At 39.9% G+C, this 18742-nt stretch overlaps 3 protein-coding genes across 5 annotated transcripts in view; all 3 read right to left on the bottom strand.

The window, feature by feature from the left end:
- The window catches only part of rev3l (REV3 like, DNA directed polymerase zeta catalytic subunit), a 47826-nt gene extending 44788 nt beyond the window's left edge, over positions 1–3038 (bottom strand). Inside the window, exon 1 of the mRNA XM_086060766.1 lies at positions 2431–3038. Within this exon, the coding sequence (XP_085916892.1) occupies positions 2431–2569 (139 nt within the window). The 5' untranslated portion in view covers positions 2570–3038. The remainder of the gene's footprint in view (positions 1–2430) is intronic.
- A 1967-nt stretch (positions 3039–5005) lies between these two features.
- On the bottom strand, positions 5006–10226 carry traf3ip2a (TRAF3 interacting protein 2a). Of its 3 annotated transcripts, XM_086061251.1 has the most exons (11): positions 10004–10223; positions 9625–9707; positions 9480–9529; positions 8995–9405; positions 8020–8098; positions 7765–7949; positions 7579–7667; positions 7434–7502; positions 7265–7369; positions 5805–5879; positions 5006–5632 (listed from the first exon to the last, which is right to left on the bottom strand). In XM_086061251.1, exons 3-11 carry the CDS (start codon positions 9493–9495, stop codon positions 5486–5488), a joined length of 1176 nt encoding a protein of 391 aa, XP_085917377.1. In that variant the 5' UTR covers positions 9496–9529; positions 9625–9707; positions 10004–10223; the 3' UTR covers positions 5006–5485. The 3 variants fall into 3 exon arrangements, with proteins under 3 accessions (XP_085917377.1, XP_085917378.1, XP_085917376.1); XM_086061252.1 differs by lacking the exon at positions 9625–9707 and having other exon boundaries at positions 10142–10226; XM_086061250.1 differs by lacking the exon at positions 9625–9707.
- A 3121-nt stretch (positions 10227–13347) lies between these two features.
- Positions 13348–17783, bottom strand: LOC147158269 (putative G protein-coupled receptor 139). The gene is made up of 2 exons (XM_086061723.1): positions 17705–17783; positions 13348–14369 (listed from the first exon to the last, which is right to left on the bottom strand). Exons 1-2 carry the CDS (start codon positions 17781–17783, stop codon positions 13348–13350), a joined length of 1101 nt encoding a protein of 366 aa, XP_085917849.1.
- Between the last annotated feature and the right edge of the window lie 959 nt (positions 17784–18742).

Raw genomic sequence — 18742 nt, 5'->3', positions numbered from 1 at the left:
GCAGTGGCAACGAATCTTTGTGCGTCCGCCTCAGGTTGTTTCCATAGTGACAATAAGCCAAAATGTAGTGCCTTCCACACATATGTGTGTTGAAAATTAAATAAAAAGAGGAATAGCTAAGCGTAGTCCTATTCATTCAAATTTTAGATTATTAGTTTACATGCACAGTTTGCATTAGGAGGAGTATAGCGTACCTCAATTTGAGCACCACAATAACAACAACACAACAATAAATTTCTGTTCTACAGAGCGTGCGTGTATTAACTCTTCAGGTAAGCACAACTCTATGTATTGCATGGTCAAGTCTTTTGGTTTTGTTGTGTGCTGAAGACATTTGGGTTTGAAAAACTGAGACAAAAGTTATTTATCTCAGTTTTTATTTCATGGCATTTACATCCATATGAAGACGAAATTGACCATGATGCCGTTCCAGTACATTTGGAGGGGACTATATCTGTGAAAACAGCAGCACAACCTGGAAATACGTGTATCGGTCTCTGTTCATTCCGCCACAGCGCCAGTTAACAACAGAGGCAGACTGTGGAACTAATAGACTTTGACAACTACTTGAATCCAAAGTCTGTTGGTTCTGGTCCCGTTGGTTCCAGGTCCCGTTGGTTCCAGGTCTATTGAATTAAGGTTCCACTTTATAGCAGTTTACCTACACCATACGGTGCCCAATGCGCTTTATAAAGTCTCACATTCACATATTCGAAAATTATTCAAATTGAATCGGAGAGGTGCGCTGGCTCATTTTGTCAACTGCTACGGAAAAAGGTTATTTTTAGATTTTGTGCATTTTGGTTCCGTAAATCCATCATCGATGGCTTAGACTAGTAGCATCCTATAGCAAAGCAAGCTAACTGTGGAGACATCTCTCCAGTGCCGAATTTGGCAAACTATCTTCCTTTGTCCTTTATCAGAGTGAGAGAGCAACATCAAAGTTATGACGTAGACGTTAGCAACTTTTTTTCACTGCAGGCTTTCCAAAACGTTCACTGCAAAGATCCGTAGTTAACAGGCAAAATAAGTTCTTCACCAATAGTAAGGGCCTTCTTAGCTTTTGCAATAAGTTAAGACACTTAAAGGTTGTTGCTCTCGGCGCAGACTCAACATTTGTTGCAATGGTGGCCCTGAATCTTTCTTTCTGTTCTTCATGCTCATGGTTTTTCCCTTTCAAAATAATTCAGGGACTTCTGTTTTAATGTAGAGTGGCTTGTCTCATTGTGGTAACACAGTTTTGTGGATTTTGTGGCTTCATTAATCAGCCGATCACTGCATTAGACAAAATGGACGTGGAGTTTCTGAATACACCAATTGTGATAAATCTGTACTGAAGCAGTAATTCTAAACAAGGCTATACATTCTTTGTGGGACTGGTCGGTGCACCGGGGGTTGTGGACCCTTGGGGTATATTTAATCCCCACGCAGTAATCTGCCCGGTCATTCTCTAAGGAAGCATACTGGGACACAGGTTTACAAAATACAGTCACTGCCTGTTAAATATGGTTAGAGGATACTGCAGACAGAAAATGATTTAATCTAAGATAAAGAAGATGATCCATTATGCAGGAAAATGTGCTATTGTTTAGCAACAAGGGGAAAAGGGTACCCATATTTCTTGGGTATCTGAGCGTGGTTGCCACTCCTCTGTCCAAAGTGTACTGTGTATTTGAGTATGCATAAGAGCAATTTGTCACATTTTCAGAAAGCAAACTATTTAACAAGCAAGCTATTTAACATAAAATAGATTACCCATCCATTGTTGTTTGGTGTTATGCTAGACAGATGCAGTATGCAACAACTGACTGACATCAAGAAGCATCTATGTCTTTTGGGCACATTTTCAGTTTACTGTAGGTCAAGTAATGGACTAATATATTGGAGGTGTGCATACTCTAATTAAAGATAATTATATGTAGCCTATAATGTGCATGGGTGCTTATTTTCAAGCTATATATCATTGGTTCTCTATTGCAAGCCATGCACATTCATGAAAACAAAAACGTCATCAATTAAAGCGTCGTCAGCAGTCCTAAAATTACATAATAACGTCGAGCCCTGGGAGCTAAGGAGCTTGCCAACGCCACGCCATGATGGGGCTGTGGGAGCCTCCATAAAGCCGTCTGGACTAAAAGGGGAAGGGAGGGGGATCACTCCGCTGCAGGCAGACAGCATGCGTGGGTTAGCAACAGTGCTCCACGCTTTGCAACAATGTGCAACCACACGACTAAATTATCCACATTGTCATGTCATTGTGTAATATCGAGGTAGTTCCACAGTCCACCTCCTGTTTTGTTGTTTGCGGTCCCGTGGGGGAACGCGCGTGCAATATACAGCCCTAGCGCGATCCACGTCTCGTGCCGCGTGGTGTACGGCGAATGCAGTACAGGTTTCTTTGACAAAAAGACTGACAATTAAATTACTGACCTGCGGGCGTTGCTCCAAATATCCGCACCACCGGCACCTTCTTCACATCGCTTTCCCTGAACTCCGAGTAACACACGTCGAGGTCTTTAATAGGACTTGCCAGGTAGAAGTCTGCGGTGACGATGCGCACTGCAAACATGACTGCTGTGGCCGCTACACACACGGCAAAGACAGGGACAAAAACAATTGCTAGTAGTCCATTTGTGGACAAATAATCTGCTACCAGTTAAGAAGAGTCGACCAGGGTGCTGTCACTCCTAAAGAATGACGACGAAGCGTAGGGGAAGCCCGGTTGTGTCCACGAAAATAAAAAACACAGAACAAAAGGTTCCCCGGCGCCAACACGTCCTAATAATCCACAATTAACGTCCAGATGTGCAGAGACGCTACAGCAAACGACGTCGCTCGGTAATTTAACTCTCCCCCGCTGTCGGCTCCATGTTCTTCAGCGACTGTCCCGTGATTTTAACAGTCCATGGTGTTTTTGTTTTCAGCCAGGAAGCCGTATGCCTGGTCTTCCGGTATGCGGCGTCTTTCCCAAATCACGAATTGCAACTAGCCAAAGCCGACAGCCCCCTCCATTGGCGCTCACTCCCTACAGGCCTGCACTTCCTTATGAGGCGAAAACAGTGCCCGACTGTGGCACGACAAGGTATATTGCAGTGGAATAAAACTTCCTGTAGACATTTTCAAAATAAGATGAGGGTGCGCGATATGATGCCATAAAGAATAACACAAGTAAACGTTTATTTTGAAGGGGTGTTGTCTGGCAAAGCCTGTCATATAAAGCATTTTGGAATGTTGTCTTTGGACTTTAACGTTTGACTGTTCATTTGATGTACTATGGTGTGTATGCCATGGAGGAGGCAGGAATTCCGACTTCCTGGTTTTCACACATCAGCTTTGTTTCCATTTCCTGTTTGCGACGTCTGGGCCGCGTCCCAGTTCTTGCGCTTCAGCCCCTCGGTTGCGCGTTCCCGTCGACGGGTGCGAGTGTGTTTGTCTCAGTTGTCCGAAGCATTTCACGGAGTTCGGTTGGGGGGCGCAGGGGTGGGGGTGAGTGTTAGAACGCGGCCATCAGTGGCCAGAAACGACACTGATGTGTGAAACCCGGAAATCCGTGGCATCTACCCCATAGTGTGCTCATTTTTGTCTCCACAACGCACTAGTAGAACGACTAGGGAGCACTGCAAAGACTTACTAGTGACGTTTTCCAGTACAGTACTGCCCCCCATATTTCTGCACAAAAACATGTTAGGCTACTAATGAGGCATCATTTACACCAGTGGTTCTCAAGTACCCCTATCCAGCCTGTTTTTCATGTCTCCCACATCCAACACAGGTATTTCAAACAATTAGCTCATCAGCAAGCTGAATCCTGATAACAATCCTCAGTTGTGTTAGCTGAGAGAGACATGGAAAACACGCTGGATAGGGGTACTCGAGGACTGGGGCTGACAAACAGTGACAAAAACTATTTAACAACTGCGTGGTACTAGTCTAGTACTACAACTAACAGTTTACTACTGGTTAACATCGCACGAGTTACGTTTCACTATAGTAGCTACTAGACGGAGCAAAAAAATTTACATTTGAAAAAAGAGGAAAGTCAGGAGGCCCTAGTTTTGTTCATCCTCATTGGACCATTGTTATTTTTATAGCAAACAATTTTGTGGTAGACAAACTCGCAGTATCTCAAGCAGTGACTCTGACTCTAATATAAAAAGTTGAAATTGCTACAACAAAGCTAAACCAGCCATGTCCCCTAAATAACTGGTGGACAATATGATTTGTAGCTAGGTCTGAGAGGGAAATATATTTTATAGCCCTTTATGAAAATACGTCAGTGAGTGTCTGGCTACTATGGACTCAGCAGATAAGACTGAGACGAGTGGCACGTCTTTGTGGAACAATAAAAGCTGGATTTATTGGCCTTGGCAGACCTGGTGTTGGCAGGAAGTGGCCTTATGCCGGATCTGATAAAACGCGTGAAGCGCAGCACTTCAATCCGAAATCTTTTTTTAGTCAGGTGTAGGGAACAGGCTGGTGGGGCTTCATGCTCAAAATTTAGATTTTAAAGGCTGATTTATTGAGATTCTGGCGTTTCACATTGTTAGGTCTCGTTTCCATAAGGAAATACTCACGCTGTGTTGATGACACATATAAGTACACACGTAAGTAGCTGTTTTCCACCTACTGTAATTGACAACAGATTATTTATTTATTGTAAATAAAATACAAATGCGAACCAATGCTTGTGTGATTTTAGGGCTAAGCGATAGTGTATTTTCATTATTTGAGACGCACTGCCATCTTCTGGGGACTAGAATTACTCACATTGTGGAACAATGTGCTCTTTCCTTTCCTATATCTCTGTGGAGAGGGACTTTTACAGAATGGTATTTTAGTATGAATATAGCACCAGGAAAATAAAGGCTTTTGACTCCAATGTCAACTCATCATCATGTCTATTCATTTGTTAATTTTACAGCAGACAGAGTGCTGCAATTAAAAAATAATAATAAGATGTAATATATATATATGTGCAGCTTCTGACACAGGTGTAAAATAAGTATTGACATGGCTAGAGTTATTTATTAATCAGAATAATTGTTAGTACTACATAAATCTGAGATTACTGATGTAAAATATATGTGTATGGATGGAAACATAGAACAAAATAATTATTTATTAATTTATTTTACTCTTGGTGCATATTATATGTAGCGGTTGATGCCATTTCTGTTCGCTTCAATTGTACTTTACGTTAAATCTACTCCACAAAGCAACAGCATGAGTCTTGACCGTTGTTAGAGTAAATGCCTAAAACAATCATTGTTCTCTAACAAAGCAGCACTGAAATATGCGTCATACTGTTCATCATGCATTTTAATTGGACTCATCTGTTCTAATTTCAAGACATGCAAAAAGCTTGTGCTCAGAATAGATTATGCTGCAAAATTACAAGTATAGAACCGGATAATGAATCAGAAAGACCAAGGTCGGTTGAAGGCTATAATGTGTCTACTCTTCACATTGTTATTCCTGATTTCTTTCAGAGTGGACGAATTGTGAGGGTGGGGGATGCTTCCGGCTGTGGAATGATGTAGCGTTCCTCCCTAAGCAGGCGCAACAGCAGATCCTGCATGTCTTGGGGCCACCTGTAGATCCTTGTGTTCTGAAGCCACCTGGGGACATGTTTCTGTCACACAAACAGAGCAAGGGGATGGAGAAACCACATTCAAACCACATTTGTACTTTTCCCAAACAATATGAAAGCAGCACAGTGGTGTGGAGTTGACATCTTCAAGACAACAAGGTGTGGGTTAGAATGGTGTTTGGGCATTTATTTGAAAATGTAATGTTTTACTCACTTTAGTGGCATTGCAAAACAACACTGGTATAAGTCTGAAGTTCAGGCACCCTTGTTGGATGAATTCATTCTGGATCTGTAATGATAGCAATAGAGGATTGTCTTTTTTATAACTATATTCATTCCATGCCCTCCATGTTTTTGTAACTAATTTAATGGTCTATAATTTTGTTGTATATAAAAGAGACATACGGTATTAAGCATTTTTGTGTTTTCATAATTTAAAGCAGATACTTAAATTTGATTTGGGATTGCATTACAGATGCGTGGAACTGCCAATGTGGAGTAAACAGTTTTGACTGGGCTGGGCTCCAGGTAGCGGAGTGGAACCGTCACAGGTTGGCATGGGTTCGCTTCCCCGCCTGGGAGACCATGTTTGTGTGAGTGCAAAAAAACAACAACAAAAACAAAAAACTTTTGACTGGGCTATATCATTTGAACATACTGCAAAGTTGTTCGAACATATGGATAATTCCGAACATCCGGGCATTTCCGACATGTCCACAATGCAATGCCCAATGAAAACAAATGGCGTATTGTATTGCTTTTGTCTGTGACTCAAAGCTCTCAGAAAATCATGCCTAAAAGTTGTTGTGCACTTGTGCAAATTGATGTTTCAACCATAACATAATGGGAACTAAGTTATCATTACATGTTTTCCCAATGGACCCTGAACATCTGAGAAAATGTGTAAGCAGTGAAAGAGTGGAACCGGATGGTTCATAATGGAGGCTAACTAAGACCACAGTGCTTTGTAGTGAGCACTTCTTAAGTGGTAAGAATCGTTTTTGAGTGTGATAAAATGCATCATTTTGTTTTATACATATTTTAGGTGTTAACCAGATTGCATCATTATCCATAGAAATGGAGTAAAGCCCCCGCCGCTATCCTCGGAGTGATGTTTACTTTACCCGTTCTTCTTAGCAACAGGAGGGGAAAAATAGTGTAATGATTAACTGAATCACAATAGGCAAAACGTCACTCTAATCATCCAAATCGCCAAAGGTGGCAAATCCAAGTCCAGAAAGTAAAATTCCTGCCACAGTTTGGCTTTAGCCCTTATTGCTAATTGTTTCAGTTGTCGGTATACACCGAGTAAGACATAAGACAATAATATGCCACGTAGTTTTCGCGCCATTTTGACTTGTGACGTAATTGTGACGTCACGTAAACTCGAAACTGTCCATTGGTAAAACGTAGGCTAAATGCTAACATTACATTTATTTCAACCATAATGCTATGGGCTATTGACTTGCACATGCGCATTACCCCATGGCATTATGGGAAAATACGCCGTGGCATTAATCGAAGAAATGTAATTCAATTGGCAGTTTCACGCTTCCTTCCATATGAGGTGAATTCAAACTGGGGGAAAAAAATCATGTTTAGTTCAAGTGCATTGTGTTTTTACTGTGCAAGTGCCCGTGTTGCCTCGGAGCCCTCACTCGTGGTCGAGCTCACCTGATTGTGGATGTATTTGGTGTGTAGCCCGTGCTCATCGTCGCCATCCCCCTCTACATCCTCCTTGTACTTGGGGCTGATTGCCACAATGATGAGGACGGATTGCTGTAAAGTTGCCATCATCAGGTTGTGTCGATTTTTTTTCTTACTGTACAAATCTTGAACTTACATCATTCAAATATCTGTCCATCCATCTGATGATGCCCATTCGTATGGTTGGATTTTCAAATCTGTCAATCTAAAAATATATTGACAGTGAAGGTGTGTGAATGGCACTTGAGAAGAGATGATTGTGGAGACATGTTGAAGCTTACAGCTGGTTTGAAGCCCTGACTCCTTAGAAAATTGGTGAAGGGAATCATTTCGTCAGCTGTGTCCACTGAATACGTGATGAAAACAATCCCTACAAATATAGTACAAAAAGAAAGTAACACACTTCTGCCCAGCCACACAGGGGAGATGGGTTTGACCCAGAATTAAGACATTTAAGTGTCACTTACTATATTCGTCAGGGAGAGTGACAGTCTTTCTGGTCTCCCTCGTACCTGGACCCGGATCTTCTTGAAGGGGGTAATCGAAACTGACCTCACACATTACATCCCTGGGAGCCGCCCCAGCTTGTGGTTGAGGGGCATTAGTGGCATTTGTAACATTGCGATCTTGCATTTTGTTTCCTGGATGGTTCCTGCAGAAGGAAATAATTCACAAGTGAGAGCTGACTGTCAAATATTACAGGAATGAGTGATGCTCAATACCGTGTTCGTTCAAAGGGTCGAGCTTTGTGGTTTGGACACATACAGTGTCTAAAACAACTCCCCTGGTTTGGACTGAGGCCTGCATTGACACAGAATAGTAGACACACAATCACTATGGTGCAAGGTTCAAAACCTTTTTTTTTAGGAGCAGTTTTGCTAATCAATTTGAGGAGCGGCTTTCTAATTATGAGGAACATTTTTTGAATGGACCTTGAGCAAAGTTAAATTGAGTTTTTGTTTTTTAAATTTAAAATAATATAATGTACTGTAATGTAGTTTTGAGAACTTTGATTCGACCGATCTCAGAAATCAAAATCAAAACTCAGGACTGTATTGTGTAAACAAATAACATTAGTAGTATAATTAATAGACTTTGCACTTTTAACATTGTAGGCCACTCTTGCGAGCTGGCATATGCCATAACGTAGCTTAATTAATTAATTAATTGATTAATTAATTGATTAATTTCCTGATTTGCCTGCTATTTTGTTGTATTATCTCCGCTTTAATGTGTTTACAGCCAGACTACTGTGAAAAGTCCACTCGAACACTTTCCGGTCTTTCACAATTCCATGTCAATCTTAGGCTAGCTTAGCAATTAGAATGGCTTCTCCGTCTTTCCTGTCATCCCTTCGTGAGAACGATTGTTGTCAGCAGTGTAGCTTATTCGCCCCGCCATCGAGGTGATGATTACTGACTTTTAGGAGCGACTTCGCAACATGTTTAGCAGCACAAGCTAGCCAGCTGAAGCTCATTGCTAGCTAGCTGATGTGATGTGGTATAAGTAGCACTGCGCTTGCCTTGACCTCGACGCGAAGCCCACTTATTTTGAGGTTTGGGGTGGGCCACTCAGAATTTTCAGAATGTGATAAATTAATACAGTCAAAAAGACAAATTTAATGCTAAAAATCAAAGTGATCTTTTCAAATAGAAAACATACATGGAGTATAACCATTCTGTCTTCCAAGCACTTACACTGGCCATAAATATGTGCTTCTGGGTAGTGCGTTGGGACGTAGCGGGTGGCGTTGACATCAGACATAAGTGGGAGAGGGGGTTCTAAGCCATCTGCCTTATCCAATGAACACTCAAGCCCATTTTGAGGTTCAATAAAACCACAACGGTGATTCTCTCCTTGGCTTGGAAGCCAAACACAGGCCCCCTGGTCAGAGGTAGAAGGACTTGTTTTTTTGAGTTCACTCTGGAAATAATGCTGAAGAAGTCTCTCGCGGTTAATATGGATGTTCATTTCCCCATTTTGCTCCCAGCTTTGACTGTTCCCTGATCCACTACACTGTTGGCAATTCACGGGCCAGTCGAAGTCTAGACTGGAGGCTGGCATGCTCTCATCCACCTCGATAGGAATGCTTCGATGAGAGCAAAGGCCTAAAGTAGCAAAAAAACAAAAAGACAGTTCAGTTGCGTTCTTAGTGCTAAATGTCTGGTCAAATGTTTCTTACTTTTCGAAGTGGCCATGTGGCTACTGCTTACATTAAAGCAACTGTAGACTCTACACAGGTTCAAAGGGGAAAAAAGTATGAATAGAAATACACATCATCAACAGTATGTTTTGTTTATTGTGGGTGGTGTAAAAGTCATACATACATACAAAGCTGTGTTAATTTGTCCACTTTTTAGCTACGGACAGGACAAACGATTAGGGATTGCCTGTGGGAAATCACTGCAAACTGCAGACCCAATAAAAAACGTTAAATCAATTCCTCTCTCATAGTGTCAATCAAAAGTGAAATTAATTATCTTTATGAAGCCAGAATATTGAGATTTTCACGAAGAATAGTGAACATTTTGACTTTCTCTTTAGGTTTAGGATTCCATTACATTGTGCAAGTGTTCACAATCTTGAACTCAAAATGTAATGAAATGTCAAATCAATGTCATTTCCACAGACATATACTATCAATTGGTGTTAACATTTTAAGTGCCTTTAATCTGGGCTGAATGAAGCGTAACATTATATGCTCACCAGTACAAAGGTCAACCAACGCCAGTGCTCAGAACACCTAACAGGTAGCTCTTCCAAGAAAAATCCAAACTAAATTTGAAGTTTATAAAGATTGATGAAGCCTACAAATTTGGATATGAAGAATGAGAAAGATCACACCTTTCTGTCGAAGTGCTTCGTCCTTAACCGCAGGACAAACCTGCTCTCACACAAACAGGAAACATTCCTGCTGCCTGCCCTTAGTTTGAACGGCCAATCAGAACAAGGCTGCTGCTACGACTGTAGCCTTCTTATTTTTTAAGTCATGTCCAGCTAATGTTCAAATAGAAACGTGATTCTAAAAGCAACACACACACAAAGAGGATATACACTAACATTTACATTGGGCAGTTTATTATTATTTATTTTTTAAAGGTTAGTCTTTTTACAACCATGTACAAATGAGACCTGGGAAAGACAAACATTTTAGTCTTATAGAAGGTGTGTCAGAAAAAAAATCCACGACTGGACTAGTGTCAAAAAACACATTTCAATACCAAACTGAAAGTTTTTCCCTTAAGTGTGGGCCAGACAATCAACCAGCACATCTACAAAGAGATCCTACAATGTTTGCTTCATTTGATGTGCGAGAACAGGTAAGAATTGTGGCAGGATAACGCGTGGTTGCTTCACCATGACAGCATGCCTACCATGAGCATCTGACAGTTCCTGGCCGAGAAAAACAACAACCTTCCTACAAACTGGCTCCATGTTATTTTAGTTTAAGAGGAAAAAAAAGGTTGGCAGGATTCTGACTTTATTCTCAGAATTCTGACTTTAAAGTGGCAATTCTGAATTGAATCTCAGAATTCTCACTTCTGACTTTATTCTCAGAATTCAGATTTTCTGACTTCCCCCCACAATTCATAGCTCTACGTCACAAAGTCAGAATTCTCACTTTAAAGTCAGAATTCTGAGAATAAAGAGAGAATTCTGACTTTAAAGTGAGAATTCTGTGATTAAAATCAGAATTCTCACTTTAACATCCAAATTCTGTGATTAAAGTCATAATTTTCATTTTAAAGTCAGAATTCTGAGAATAAGGTGAGAATCCTGCCAACACTTTCGCCCCCACTTCACTGGCCCTAATCCTCTTCCGTAAAGAAGTAATCAAGAAACCCCTTTTGAAGACATATACAAAATCAAGTTAAGGGAATTTCAGCGGATCCAGGAAGAAGTGCGTAAAGGTGTGGCGGAGAAGGCTAGGAAAGTGAATGAACTCCAGGTGAATTGATTTCAAAGGCAAACAAAAGAAGTAAAAGTATAATGACTTCCACGGGTCTAGAAATAAAAGTTATTGTGATGTGGAAAGGTGGTGCACATGTATTTGTCCTGGCTGCACAGTACACCAATAATAATGGACAAAGAGCATAATGTACACTGTAAGGAGTTGCTTATCAGCCTTGAGTGTCAAGTGACACATATGCCAAGAATGAGCAATAATCTTCAATAGATTATGTTTTAGCATTATTAGTGGTTTCTTTCTTTTGACACTTTTATGACTGCATTGTGGAGTTGAAAATGTTAATATTAAAGCTTTTTCGACATCATGCATGCTCCACCAATGGTCATTTAGCGTTAGCGTACGACAAGATCTCCAACTGCAAGAAAACTGAAAAAATGAAGAGTTTATTCACGCGCACCATGCTTGAGCTTGACACAGAGGTTGTAGGTATATTTAGGCCAGAAGGTGGCAATCATGAGTAAAAAAGGGATAAACTCCACAAAGCTCCTTCAACCCAATAACGCCAAACGTATCATATTAAATACAAGACCCTTTGAGCCCTCTATTTCATGAGTATAATATTTTTTCCCTATTAAAACCCTGACATACATGACCTGACACATGCATTGCACGGATAATCCTTTAGAGGGCAGTATCACCAAGCGGATGGCAGAGCCGTTGATAGAGAGAGTTTGGCCAACTCGGTTTCAGCAGGGTAACAACATGGCATCCATATGTCATGTGACCAGCAGACAGCGGAGAGTACTACGCTGTCTGCTGTGATTGGTCAACTGCTGGTCACATGACTTGTTACCCTGCTGAAAGTTAGCCAAATTCTCTCTATCAACGGCTCTGGCTGATGGCTTTTCCAGAGACCTCACAAGATTGCTCCAATTGAGAAAGGAGAGTTATTATTCAGATTTTTGGAAATACTAATATGTTTGATATGCCTGTTTATTATAATTTTTTTGACAGTTATAAATGTGTGAATTTAAAGCATTGTGACGGGATGTATCAAATATTACACAAATCAAAAGTCATATAGGGAAGTCCATTAAAAAAAAAGTTTGTTTGTTTGTTAAAAGGGACCAATAAAAACTCTATTTACAAAGAATCTGAATTTTCTCTCATATATTTGATGGTTCAGGCTTTATAGGGGTTAAAATGTTACTTAATTGCAATCCAAAATGTCTTAACATTTTGTACGAATTTGATTCTGTATGCATTATTTCTTATAGTAAAAATGAATTCTGAACTTCAAATTAACAAAGCCGTGTCTGAGAATGGATAGTGTTCAACTGTCCCACTAGACCAGGGTTCACCAATTCCGGTCCTCGAGGTCCGGAGTCCTGCAGGTTTTGGATGTTTACGCCTACCAACACACCTGATACCAAAGATCGGGATCGTTATCAGGCATGCTGATGAGCCGATTATATGAATCAGGTGTGCTAGTGAGCGGAAACATCTAAAACCTGCTGGACTTCGGACCTCGAGGACTGGTATTGGTGAACCCTGCACTAGATGTTAGTTATCCTCCTGGAGCTGAGCCAAGTTGCTGGTGCCCCACCAGTGGCGGCTGGTCTTCAGTGCAATAGATAGGGCCAAGGTGGGGCACTACATTATATGTCACAATTTGGAAATGTGATATTTTTTCACAAATCTATACTATTGGTGAGTTCATACGTTGGCGTATTAGGGCCACGTACAAATATATTTTTTTATAAAGTGGCAAATTTAGGAGTTTTTATCTGGCAAATTTGCCACTTTTTTTCTCAGAATATTGCCACCGCCCTCTCTCAAAAAAAAAAACCTGGCCCTAATACACCGTCGTAAATTCACATGTTCACAATCTGAGATGTTAAATATGGCTTGCGCTCTTTAAGGATAAAATGTTAATGGTTGAACAAACATGACCCTTTGGTGGTCTCCTGAAAAGTGATGAAATTGGAGGTTGTGAGAATGTCTTTACTTCATTAGCGTAGGTTGGTGATAGAGTCCAACTTATGTACAATTTTAGGTTAATGGAACTCTGTCGTAACCCAAAGGCTCCCTTTATAGGGCAAAAAACAGTTTGAGTAGTCCAAACTTTCTTGTCTGATATTCATGTATGCATTTTTGTTTCCTCGCGTTGACTGGTCTGAGACTGGTAAACATCACGGTTATGGGATGATGTGGCCTTGTGTTCTGACACCGAAAAGACTTTCATGGTGTGTGTGAGGAAGGAGGTAGCTTCTCCAGTCACGGTTTTACAAGTCACCACCCGAAGCAGCTCCTGTCGGAAGCGTCCGCTGACCATGCAGTACAGCAAGAAGTTAGTGGTGGAGTTCAGATTCTGGAGCATGTTAGCCAGGTCACCGGCGACATTGATGGGGATTCTGTAGTCGTTCCTGTTAAAGTTCTCAGTGTTGTACTTGGTCCTCAGGATGCAGTATGTGACAAAGCGAGGCAGGCTGAGCACCACAAAGGCCACGGAGACGGTCCCCAGCAGGAGGAGGGTCCTTCTTAACATGTCCCTTGTGCTGCGTCCGTGCATGACGCGACGTTCCTCCTTCGTGAACAGATTACTGGCACGGCACAGATGATGCCCGATGAGGTAATTAAATATAATAACCAGCACAATGGGGATTCCCCCTGAGAGAAAGGTGGTTATCCACACAATGGCAGTGGAGTAGATCTCATTCCGGTATTGACATCGAGGCAGAGTCACATTTTCTCCATCCACCATCATGTTGTCAGACACAACGACGTTGATCCAGCCTAGCGGCACCGAAACCAAGTGCGATGCCACGATGATGGCCACGCAGATCAGCTTAGTGACCCTCGTCTGCGAGAATTGCTTCTTGGCCGCCGTGCTGCGAAGGACCAGGTAGCGCTCGATGGTGAACACCACCACGATCCACGACGAACTGTAGAGGGAGCCGTACTGCAGGAAGCCCAGGATGCCGCACCACGGGTGCGAGTGCCAGAAGGGCTGCAGCAGCCAGAAGGTGAGGGTCAGGTCGATGAGGATCACCCACACCAGGTAGAAGGTGTCCACAATAGCGAGGCAGCTGAGATATACCACAGCTGTGTCAGACATTCCGCATTTACGGAAGCAGATCATATAGAAGGTGAAGAGGTTTGCTGAAAAACAAGACAAGAAAATGAATGCAGGAGAATATTATTAGAAGTAATCATGAGTCAGAGATAAAAAAAAATTAATACACATAACATTGTCAGGATTTCTTGAAATGAAATCCGCACATATAGCAAACTTGCCAATTTTGCATGTTGTGTATTGGCGGCTCAATCGTTCAAATCATATCTAATAAGCACAATAACAAAAAATCTGTTTTGTTTTTACAATTCTGAATTTTTTTTTACTTTGTTGTCATCGTTACAAGTGTTGGAAGTTACTTATTACGTGCTCAAAAAAGTAATTGAATTACTTCAAATTAAAAGTAACTGATTACCAGGCAAAGTAACTGCTTTCACTACTTTATATAAAATAATTAGGATTTTGTTGTTGTTGCAGTTTTCAAAACATATGAAATTAGTACAATGTCCATGTAATTCTACAGTATTTATTGCACTTAACCTGACAACGAGAGGTCTATCCTGGTTTGTGTGTAATTTCGTTAATAAGTGGACAGAAATTATTCCTGCGCTCTCATATGTTTATTCTGGGTTGTTTGTTGGTGATGAAGTGTACCCATGGAACTTCAAATAGTGTTCCAATTATCGCGGCCTCGCTTATTCGCAGATTTTATTTTGTGCAATTTTGCATGCATTTTTTTTACAGTAGTGTAGCAATTTTTTTATTTGTTTATAAAAGTTTAAACTTTGAACATTGTTTACACAAGAGATAAATGTGAAATGCCTCTATGAAAAAAAACGGTTTTACAGCCTTAAAACATTGATAATAAATGGAAGAAATGAAGCTGATTACTTTGCGGATTTCACTTATTGCAGGTATTTTTTGGAAACTAAGCCCAGCAATAAACGAGGGAACACTGTATATTGTCGATGCTATGTGAAAATGAACTTATGTCCAGTTTTGTCCTTTAAAAAGTTTTTTTTTATTAATGTTATTTTTTTTAAATACATTTTTATGTTTTGGGGATGAAATTGAAGGCAGACATCCCAAAGACGTAAAAATCTAAGAAGAAAAAATATGGACATAGGCCTAAGTGTTTTTCACATAGCAGCGACGATATATAAATAATAATATAATCTTTTGTGGAGGTTTTCATGCATGCCAGATCCACCACACCAGCATCTATCAAAATTCAAACACATTCTGCTTCTTCCTCTGGTCGGTGAATCGGTGGAAGCTGATGTCTGTGGATCTCACTCTGCTTCATCTATCCTTCCTTCCTTTCCTCAGTTTCTCCTTTGGTCTCTTGAGGTCTCCCTAATTTGTTGAAATTTAGATGTTTCTGGGGTTGGTGAAAGACTCTGGTTGGTAACCCGGTGGGTAATAGGTAATGTCTGGTTGGTGCTGGATTTCACTTTCCTTTCTTTTCTTTGATCCTTCCTCGGGTCTCCTGACAACCTCACGACTCTAGCTATTCAGGTGGTTAGGGTTAGGGTTAGGGTTAGGGTTAGGGTTAGGGTTAGGGTTAGGGTTAGGGTTAGGGTTAGGTTAGGGTTAGGGTTAGGGTTAGGGTTAGGGTTAGGGTTAGGGTTAGGGTTAGGGTTAGGGTTTAGGTGAACGGTATGGGATTTTTAATAGGTTTTAGGTGAACTAATGAGTACACACTCACACGCACGCACACATGCACACACACACACACACACACACACACACACACACACACACACACACACACACACACACACACACACGCACGCACGCACGCACATGTACATACTCACCCACATACAAAATAAAAAATAATAAAAAGAAAAAGAAAAAGAAAAGAAAATGAAAAAAGAGAGAGCAATGATGATGACCTGTCAAATCGGTAAAATTACCAAATGAACAATACTGAGCTCTCCCGGGAAAAAAGAAAAAAAGATCAAAAATAAAATTTACCATTTGAATTGAATGTGCTTACATGATCATGATCAATGTTTGTGTAAAATAGTATGAGGACATAAATGGTTAAAATGGGCAAAAGGACTGAACAGGACAAATATTGGGCAAGTTGCTGTATACATAACATGGAAAAGTGACAAGGCACAAGACATTTGACACGTAACAAGGCAGATGTAACAACGCTGTTAAAACAGCAAGATTAAGGAAACTAGCGCTGCACTCCCTTGTTAATAATCTTATTTTGAAAGTTAGTCACACCTTTCACACTACTTATCTGACTAACGCAAACTATGCCTCTTTATTGTGTTATTTCGTACAGGCAGGATGTAATACAGTTACAGTGTTGTTGTTCCTAGTCGTGTATTAATTTATTGTTACTTTTGGTATTAAATTATTGGGATTTATTGACATCCGTAGTAACAAAGTTAGCCAAACTGTAGAGATGATTTCCACCGCAAGAGGGCAGCAACTGACTGTCAATGCTATGAGAGCCTTCATCTAAATAAACAGCATGGTTTATGTATACGAGTATGTTGTATGATGTGATGGAGTTCTACCCCCCCCCCCCCCCCCGCAATTGTTTGTTTTGTACAGTACTGATGTCCTGTTTACAGAACAGAACTGCGTGGCAGACATGCTAACTACTTGACCAACTTGTGAAAAGCAGATAATCATTTATATGTATAATGTAAATACAAATATGGTTGTATTCATTTTCTCTAAAAACAAATAATAGAAAGTGCAGTTTTTTTGTTGTTGTAATTTTGAAGGTATAATTTGTCATTTTTTTCAGTTAATGTTTCCAAACATTGATTTATTTATTGTTATTAATATCAATGTAAAAATAAATAAATAGTTAGCTTTTTTTTTCTAAGAGAACCTAGTGTCTACACAACACCTATAAAGTAATAATTAATTGTTTAACACTATTAACTCATTCACTGCCATTGACGGCTATAAACATCAAAAATTAATTTGAACTATTTATATTAGTTAGTCTATTTTCTTCCACTTTTGTTAACAAGAGTATGAAAACCTAGAAATATTTGTTTTAATTGTACATTTAGAACAGATATAAAATTTGTGATTAATCGTGAGTTAACTAGTGAAGTAATGCGATTAATTAAAATATATATTTTTTTATCACCTGACAAGATGATTATTAAAAATTAGGGGCATCAGGCGATTACATTTTTTAATCGTAATTAATCGCATGACTTCAATAGTTAACTCACGAATAATCAAACATTTTATATCTCTTCTAAACGTACAATAAAAAAAATCTAGGTTTTCATACTCTTGTTAACAAAAGTAGAAAACAAATGTTAAACTAATAGAAATAGTTGAAATGATCTTTTGACGTTTATAATCGTCAATGGCAGTGAATGAGTTAAGAATTGGCGTGTGGCAACTCAATAAACAAAATTACATCAGGTACCTGGAATACCCAAGGCGCAAAGAAATGGGTAGTAGATCTTCTGAACGGTGACAAAGATGGTGACGCCAACTCCCTCCATGGTGAATTCCCTACCAGGCAATAGCTCACATGATCATCTCTGCAATTAATCTGTCACACATAAGAATGCTGTTATAAACATTAAATTACACTAGGGAAGACCGGGGCTAGTTGTATCACTTTTTAAACGTTAATATATTTCTTGGAATCAATACATCATATATAAACAAAATGTATACCAGATGAAAGACCAAAGTCTTAAGTATATTTTTTGTATTCATGTCATTTTCATACTTTGTGTCAGTGCAGAGTTATAAGCCATCAAATAGAGGGAGTGAACATGTGACATGTTGCCCCACCAATGGGTAAGTTGTCACACTATATGGGGTAAGATGTCACACTGGATTTTAATAAAACAAGGACAAAGTTATCCTTGTTCTCCTGTTTTTGGTTTTCTTTGTTTTTACAGCCAGAGAAATTGTTTGTCATTGATCTTGAAAATTACCATAGTCATTGAGCAAACTTTAACATAAAATATATATAAAATATTGTGAAATTGATTAAAGTCCTTAGGAACTGCTGGCATGTAGGTCATAGCTCTCAGTCTCAAATGCATGTTTTGCTTCCCTTAAATTGAAAATTTGAAATCAAATTGAATTTAAAACATAAAGCATTTCAGTTAATGGATTAATGGATGGTTCATCATGAAACTTAAACCAGTCCTGACATGTGGGCATACTGTACACTCTTAGAAGTAAAAGTGCTGGTTAGAACCGTTTTAGGTTCCCCAGCTTGTCCTCATAGGAGAACCCTTTTTTGGTTCCTGTTAGAACCGTTTATGAAGGTTCCACCTGGAACCCTTCCAAAATGGTTTTACTGAGAACATAATAGGTTATATATATATACCCAAAACCATCTTTGAAAGGTTCCACCCAGAATCCTGTATGAGAGGTTCAACAAAGAACCCTTTAAGGTTTCCATCTAGATCTCACACAGGGAGTTATACTGAGAACCCTGTGA

Source organism: Leptonotus elevatus, chromosome 18 (assembly GCF_054856555.1).
Source record: "Leptonotus elevatus isolate MCC_2025b chromosome 18, RoL_Lele_1.0, whole genome shotgun sequence".
NCBI lineage: Eukaryota > Metazoa > Chordata > Actinopteri > Syngnathiformes > Syngnathidae > Leptonotus > Leptonotus elevatus.
The sequence above is the reverse complement of the archived record's forward strand: the minus strand, read 5'-3'. Positions and strand labels throughout refer to the sequence as shown.

Coding starts and splice junctions, on each gene's coding strand:
- LOC147158269 (XM_086061723.1), bottom strand. CDS start 17,783: ATGGAGGGAGTTGGCGTCACCATCTTTGTCACCGTTCAGAAGATCTAC. Junction 14,370..17,704: donor TTGCGCCTTGGGTATTCCAG/GTACCTGATGTA, acceptor CTTGTTTTTCAG/CAAACCTCTTCACCTTCTAT.
- traf3ip2a (XM_086061252.1), bottom strand. Junction 8,099..8,994: donor AGCACATATTTATGGCCAGT/GTAAGTGCTTGG, acceptor GTGTCAATGCAG/GCCTCAGTCCAAACCAGGGG. Junction 7,503..7,578: donor GTCAGGGCTTCAAACCAGCT/GTAAGCTTCAAC, acceptor ATATATTTTTAG/ATTGACAGATTTGAAAATCC.